This window comes from Hyalella azteca, unplaced genomic scaffold (assembly GCF_000764305.2).
Source record: "Hyalella azteca isolate HAZT.00-mixed unplaced genomic scaffold, Hazt_2.0.2 contig16202, whole genome shotgun sequence".
NCBI classification, from domain to species: domain Eukaryota; kingdom Metazoa; phylum Arthropoda; class Malacostraca; order Amphipoda; family Hyalellidae; genus Hyalella; species Hyalella azteca.
The window spans coordinates 70682-78178 of record NW_025946029.1 but is presented as its reverse complement, the minus strand read 5'-3'; the positions used below and the strand labels follow the sequence as shown (position 1 = coordinate 78178).

At 41.2% G+C, this 7497-nt stretch overlaps 1 protein-coding gene across 1 annotated transcript; it reads left to right on the top strand.

Moving 5' to 3' along the window:
• Positions 1–1223: 1223 nt before the first annotated feature.
• LOC125179258 lies at positions 1224–4272 on the top strand. Its single transcript, XM_047884787.1, has 4 exons — positions 1224–1414; positions 1778–1911; positions 2630–2693; positions 3198–4272. Exons 1-4 carry the CDS (start codon positions 1259–1261, stop codon positions 3456–3458), a joined length of 615 nt encoding a protein of 204 aa, XP_047740743.1. The 5' UTR covers positions 1224–1258; the 3' UTR covers positions 3459–4272.
• The last annotated feature ends 3225 nt before the right edge of the window (positions 4273–7497 follow it).

Here is a 7497-nt window from a genome sequence, read left to right as displayed (position 1 = left end):
AAAATTGTAAGCGGCTAGTTGCAGCCGGTAATAACAAGCTGCTTCAATTTGCCTCGTGTAAACGCAACTTCAACATGATTTTCAAGACGCTTTTGCTAATGGCTCTCCGTTTATTTTAAATGTTGATTGTTGAAACATGTTTAGGTGGTCATGCCATTTCACTAACTGACGACCCTAGGAATCTGATCAATAAACTAAAGCCCTCGTCTCATGACGGCATCTTGTCAAGATGTAGAAGCTAGTTTTAAAGGCTACAATTGCGTCTTAAGGCCCTGGTTGAAGGTCGCGATGCTTCTAACAGGCTTGGCTCTTCCCTAAGCGTTTCTTCACAAATTAGAATAGACTTTACTCCACTCGTAAATGAGATGGCGATATGGATTTTTCCATTTTCCATGCTTACCCAGCTATTTATTTATAAGCGGCGACCAGTAACAAAAAAATATGTAAACTTTGTATTAAAAGTTTTAATGAGAGGAAATTTCAAGAAACTTTGAATATTATTTTTCATCAAGTCTGCGACTTTATTACCTTTTTCGAGATGTAAAAGGGTTGTAATTCTTATTTTACATTGAATGGTATACTCGACATTCCTTGATCAGCCTCCTTGTTGTAAATATTCTTTCTCAAAAAATAGTTATGATCGAGCCTGTTGATACGCGGAGGGAATATCCCGCATACTAGCTGCTCAAATGGAGGCGTTATGGAAAGTTTGAGGAGAAAGAGACGTCGTAAGTTACTCAACTGTCAGTTCACGACGGGCGGCATGGTGATAGCGAACTCAATGAGGGACAAAGAATAGTACATGGCCAGTTGTCGGTCTAGTCCAATTAGTTATAAGTTATAACCGACCGTTGGCCATTCCTCGGCCATCTGAAAGCGACCAGTTTCCGCGAGAAAGGGGCTGGCTAGGATATCATATTACGTACAAAGAGTACAAGCTCGAGGGTAGCGACATGGCCGAGCTTCGGGCAGATCAAGGATTTTACACGATGGTCGCGAAAACGTCGCTCTGCACTGCTTTCAATAAGGGCCCAATTATAGTTAAATTTTCAATTATAATTATAGTTTAAAAATTTTCCTTGTAAAATGAGTAAACGCCTCCAGAGGAGTGGAATAAGTTTCAAATCATTTAGATTTTAGACTAATACTTTGAACAAGCAATTGAAAGTCTGCCCATAAACATGAAAAAAATCGTGATACCCCCAGATACTCCGTGAGAAGAACTCAGAGGATACCCCATTACACGGAAGAGATCAGGATGTCTACCGGTGGACTTGTCGTCTTCGGTCTGGTGGTCAAAGCATTTTATGACGTCTGGAGTGTGCAAGAGGCGGGTGTGGCGTCGCAGGTGGCGTGTGCGGCTCGTTGCAGTCAACACGATGCCTGTGGAGGATTCCAGTGGAACTCTTCTTCAGTGAGACATAAGATATTTCTTGCTGTTGACAGCATGAGTTAATCACGTATGCTGTTTGGTCAATATTTGTGGCCGTTTCCCGAGTGATGCTGAGTCGCCGTGGCGCAAGTTATGATTGCTGGACGACAGTATTTCATTTAGCTTATCGTTTATTTTTCTAGAAAACCCCTTCGAAACCACTTTCTTGGTAATCAAGTCGGTTCAGATGTGGTATACGTGATGAAATCGCACATTTCAATCGTTGAGATCGTAAGTTTATCAGGCTCAAAACAAATAATTCCGAGTTAACACGAATCCTTTGTATTGATCACGAACCATAAATCAGAATGGCGCTCACCAATTTCTTCCCCATTCTTACCGCAGTGTTTCCTGGTGGTGGACTCTTCGGTGCCTGGCGCCGTGAAGGGCCCGATGACGAACGTGTTCAGACTCAACTCGTACAAGACGAACTACATCCTGTACGAATTACCTCCTCCGCCAGGTGGCATCAGTCCAACGTGAGTGTACCTGATATTAATATGGTATACTTTTTTATTATAAGCTACGAAAAAAATTTTGCCTGAATTTGCGTTATACCTGAGCAGTTGCTACTGCCTATCTTGACCCTTTCATTGATCCTCCTCATCCATACCAAGCTATCGAGGTTTATTTGTAATTTCCTATGAAGATTTATCCTTCTGATGCTCGATTGCCTATACTTCTTATTAGAGTCTCGAAAAAACCTGTATCCCTTATTAAGATTGAAGGAGAAACGGACCCGAAAATCAAATCTTGATTAAATTTGCAGAATTTCACGATAAATCTTCTTGACCTTATATTTAGGGGATGGAAATTCATTGCATCCGCGAGAGCTCATTCTCGTTCGAAATTTCAAATGGTAATGCAAACATGTAGCACATGTCATTTTAGGCTCCACTTCCGGTCATCCGGAAATTTCACTGTTCACTTAACAAAGTTGTACTGCTACTTCTTTGGAGGCGATCTCTTTGGCGTAACACCGAGATTTTCGTCCGCCATTCTGCCCAGTTGAACTACCTCTTAATTTTGCCATGAGGCGATACGGCTGATCTTCGAGCTCTGAGAAGCATCGACAAAAGAAAAAGAGACGGTCATCCTGAGGAAATTATTTCCGTGATAATGTTAAAGACCGTACACACGAGCCAAAGGTTTAAGTTTTAATTTGCAGAATTCATTATTGATTAACTTCTTTTCTAGGGTCGCGTTTGAAACCTGTCGGAACAACAGCATGGATCTGGTACCAAACCCCGTCACCCCAAAAGTGAGTCACTAAGTCAATCCCTGTGTCAAAACAATTTTGGTGTCGTGGGTATAGGTGCTTGTACACGGGGCTATTATAAGCTGCGAGTTTTCACACTCCCACTTTAGCAGGCCGAAAACCTATACACGAGGAGAGTATTTGGAAAACAGTCCGCAAGGGCCAGTGCGTCGCAGGAAGCTGTCGAAGGAGTGGTGGAATACGTATATGGTGGAATATGGAACGTAGCGGTAGTGACAAGTTTGAGGAGGCATTTGATGAAGTTTTCAACTCATCAAATTGAAAAGAAATTTCTCAGGTTTTTCGTTAATGAAGAAAAGACTTAGAACTTCCTCGTTGATTTAATAATTCAAAATTGAGAAGAAATTTCTCATATGTTTCGTTAATGAAGAAAAGACCTTTAATTTCCTTGTTGATTTAGTAAGCCAAATACGTTAAGGTCGACTTCATGCGGTACCAATCACAGTACAAATGTCGTAAACCTGATTAAATTTTTGCCAATTTCAGGACAGGGCGAGTTTGTCCATCCGCCTGACGGCAGGCTTCTACGTAGACATGATACGTGCCAGCAACGGCTCGTACGTGACTCGGAGCTCCGGAGTTGTGGTGCCTGACACGGCCATCTTCGGCTGGCTGGCTGGCGAACCTAATGGCGCCGGCCAGCAATGCATGGCAATTGGCGGCTATCTTTCCTTGTACTTCGACTGTCTCTGCAGTTATAAAGATATCTACGCAGGGGTCATTTGCGTCTACAGTGCATTGCATTAAAACACGCATTTTGTTTGAATAAGTCGGGCAAAGCTGTCTTTGCTTAAGGTTTGCTAGAATTTATGACATCATTAGATTGACTATATAAATTAAAAAGTTATATTTGCGTGAAATTTTTACATGGACTTTTCTCTGTATTTCGCTTCAGTCGATTGTTCGCTCATTTTCGAACGATTGATCGTTGTTACACGATTCAGCTTTTGTTTTGCAATGACCGCGCTTGTAGATTTGTATGTGGACTGTATTTTTTATTCAATTTTTAGTTCTAAACTTCGCACCTAGGTTCTTTTCCAGATATTTCTAAGTGATTACTGTTAATAAATGCGTTTGGTACTTCTTTCTATCCGAAAAGTTACTAGACGAAAAGTTTTTCCTGATTAGCGGAAAAAATCGGCACAATTTTCAAATTCTAGTATAATACTGGAAAATCCTGACGGGGCGTCTCGGAAAAAAATAATAAACTTTCTCGGAATGAACATCATTTTGAACGAGAACTATAGGCACAAAACGAGAATTACCATTTAATTTTGATGTTTAGTTACTGAATTTTGCCAGACATTTTGTCATTTCGTCAGTCTTCAATATTTCAAGTACTTCACTACGTAAAATGATATCCCTAATGTCCATCATGCATATGCGAATGTATAGGCATATCTGAAAGGAGAAAGCCCGTCTACATTCTCCGACGAGGCCGACGCATAAGGGCCGAAGAAGAGGCCGGCGCTCCCGAAGGCTGAGCGCCCAAGCAAGAGCCAGCAGGACCATTACTTCGATTATCGTTATTCCATATATTATTTCTATTATGTTATTATATATACTATATATAAGATATTATTCTATATTTGTATAATCCGTTTGAAGTGTTATAGCACAAGGCATTTCAGAAGACATAATTGAAAGATTGTAAGTTCTAATTTCATCAAATGACACAAGTATATCCAGAACGAATGACGCCTCAGCTCAGAGTAACTGCTGCGGCAAAATGCTTGATAAGTTATTAAGTGCCAAGCAAGCAGTTGCTTGGCACCTGCCAGTTGTGCAGCCACTTAACCTGACTAGTACTAACCGCCACTAATTATCGGGGTAGTAGCCTCGTGAAGAGGTGCACTGGTAATTTAGGGGTTATTGGCTTGTGGCAACCGGTAGATGGTCACGTGATCAGCTAACGGCCGGCTGATTTTGACTATGAATGAAGACGGCTCAGAATCGAATATAGATGGTGAATAACAGTTTGCACGAACTTTATTTGTGTTTTATTGGTTTAATGCTTGACAGTATCTGAAGAATCTTTTCTACGCATCGTTGTGCTTTGATATCGAATCCATTAAAGACATTTTTCATAAAATTTTTAATATTCTAAATAATACAAGTTAATTAGAGGTTATCAATTCTAAATAATGTGATGTTTCAATGTTTCACTTGTGCCACTCACGAATTTTAATTGACCTTGAAATATCAATCACGTATAATCCACTTGTAATGTACTTTCTCGATTGAGATCTTAACACATCGTCTGCACAACGTATATATCGTTACCAGGTTCTAGATGTGATGATTTCATAAACGGGTGTGAAGTATCCAAATGAGTATCTGTATATTCTTCTAACTTCTAAGCTCATTTAGTACGAATTTACATTCTCATTAATGTTTAACTTGAATACCAATGATCAAACGCCATATGCCTCCTATCAGTAGAGCTAAACTATAATCTAAATAGAAGTCAAGTCGCATATAGCCACAAGCTGTGCATAAAGTAAGCTCAGTCGGTTGGGCTCCAACTTGATTGGCTACAGAATGAGATTTGTAGACCTTCGCGGGAATACCTCAAGAACCACGTTCAACGTTATACAAGTATTTCTAATCGGAAGAGAGCTATTTCTTAGCTTACAGTGCAGTGCCGACACATGCCCAACAAGCAGCCGTTTGCCGCCGAATGGAAATACTAATGAAATTTTCAATTAAGTGAAATATTGATAGCAAGGACTGCAGAAAATTCGTCCACGCATTCTTTTTCGTAATGCGTAGTCATACGTCACGTAGATGCCGACTCATGTCTAACCCTCTGCGATCAGATAGGTTAATCCTCATCAATGCTAATGGTCACTAAGAGTAAGGTAGTTGGGAATTATGGTTACTGTACAAAAGGGTTGATCTCTGCTGTGCATTGCAATCGACATCACGAGCGTCAAAGTCGCTTACTCCTAGATCGGGAGTTATTTTTTTCCCCTAGTTATTCCCGCATTTTTGTTGCCGGCTGTACTGCTAACCAAATCGACGACAACGCGGTAGCTGAGCTCCAGTAGCTCAGCGGTTGGCACTCAGTATTGTTCCACCTGTGATCGGATGCACGCGTCAAGTCTCTAGGAGCGTCTCGTTCTTCAGCAGATCGTGCAGATCTATAATTAAGACTCTTTGATTATTATTAGTTTGATTCAATAATTAAAATGTGTAGGTTTGATTTGATTATTCAAGATACGTAGGTGTATTAGAGAGCAATGCCGTTCATGCAGTAAGATTTTGATATTCAATAGCAAAGTCGGTTTCCAGCGAACTTAGTAATGACGATCTTGAGCAGCATTACCCACCACAATCCCATCACCTTCTTCTTTTATTTACTCTCTGCCGTTATATAGAGGTGACGTGACATCAGATGTCATCCTGTCAATGGAATGAGGCCAGGGACTTGAGTTAGCTTCACTATGACAGAGCGACAGCAGCGGTTTCATCGTGCCATGATCGTACGTTTGACTATATGTCGCGATTAGGGCACCCATGAACTTGAACCGAACTAATGTAGCGGTCCGACTTTCTGTCGTTTGCGCTCTTCTTCTTTCTCTCTTTCCGACGCATTACTCGGAGCTGAAATTGGGCATGAGCCGGGGTCGGCTCACTCTCGATGGAGCCGCCTGCCTGGACGGGCGTGGCAGGATCCAGTATATGGTCAACCATTCATTCAAAACCAAGTTATTGTATTTTGGTTACTTCAACCGTCGGCCATGGACGGGTGCGGCTGCAGGCAATCGGAGCTTAAGTGCCAGTCTCAAGACGGTAACGCTTCCGGCACTGGTCGTCGCCAGGACTTGGTCGATGGTTTGAACATTTCTCACACTCGTCGAACAGCGTAGAAGGAAGCTGCAACTTGTTGGCAACGTTGGACAGAAGTCAAGTTGTAATCTCGGCAAGCGCAGCGCTCCTCCGCTAGAATCCAACACCTTGAATAGATTTGACTGAAGCTAATTTCGCTGAACTGTGACTTCCTTTCTGCTACAACACCGGTGACTATGGATAGGCCCAGCCAAATTAAATGTTCAATTTTACCTTAGTTCAATTTGACATTTCCGGTCTGATGGCTACATATGATTATTGGTGTAATTCTCATGAAATTGCCTGTTTATTTATACATATTGATCGTTAAATATATAGTTCATGCTTGCATTTATAGTCTGTTCATTCTATCTAACTATCCCGTTGGGGTAGCCCATATGTGTTGCCCCCTATCCCGCAACATATATTTTTGGTGGCCAGTATGGGGAACTAGGGAGAGATTCATATTAATTATGGTATAGCTAGTTGGCAGATAGATTTCTGTTAGTGGTAAAATCTTATTTCGGATAGTTTGTGTTCCGTTGAAAGTCAGTTAGATTGGTTGTACGGCTTGGAAAGATTAAGCTATCCAGTTAACGTGTGGTTAATTCTCCCGCAACATGTTTGGTGTTCGGTCCCGGGAGACGACCTCTGATCTTCCAGGCCACTTTTATGGCCATGCCTAATGTTCAATATCTACGATGATTAATTTGTAAATGAGCCTCTATTCTGAAGAATGTCATGATGTGATAACCTTATTTACTGTGAATTCCTTGACCTGAGGTTTAATGTAATTTAACGAAATTTTTGCCTCTGTGAACCCTTGATGATTTGTCGTAGGCATTATGCCTTAGTCTCGTTTGGAGCGGACTACTATGGTTTGTGTGAATTTGTAATATTGCGTGTATTGCTCGTAAATCTCTGTTAAATTTTCCACCGTTATAGCTCGTGTGAC

Coding starts and splice junctions, on each gene's coding strand:
- LOC125179258 (XM_047884787.1), top strand. CDS start 1,259: ATGTCTACCGGTGGACTTGTCGTCTTCGGTCTGGTGGTCAAAGCATTT. Junction 1,912..2,629: donor CCAGGTGGCATCAGTCCAAC/GTGAGTGTACCT, acceptor CTTCTTTTCTAG/GGTCGCGTTTGAAACCTGTC. Junction 2,694..3,197: donor CAAACCCCGTCACCCCAAAA/GTGAGTCACTAA, acceptor TGCCAATTTCAG/GACAGGGCGAGTTTGTCCAT.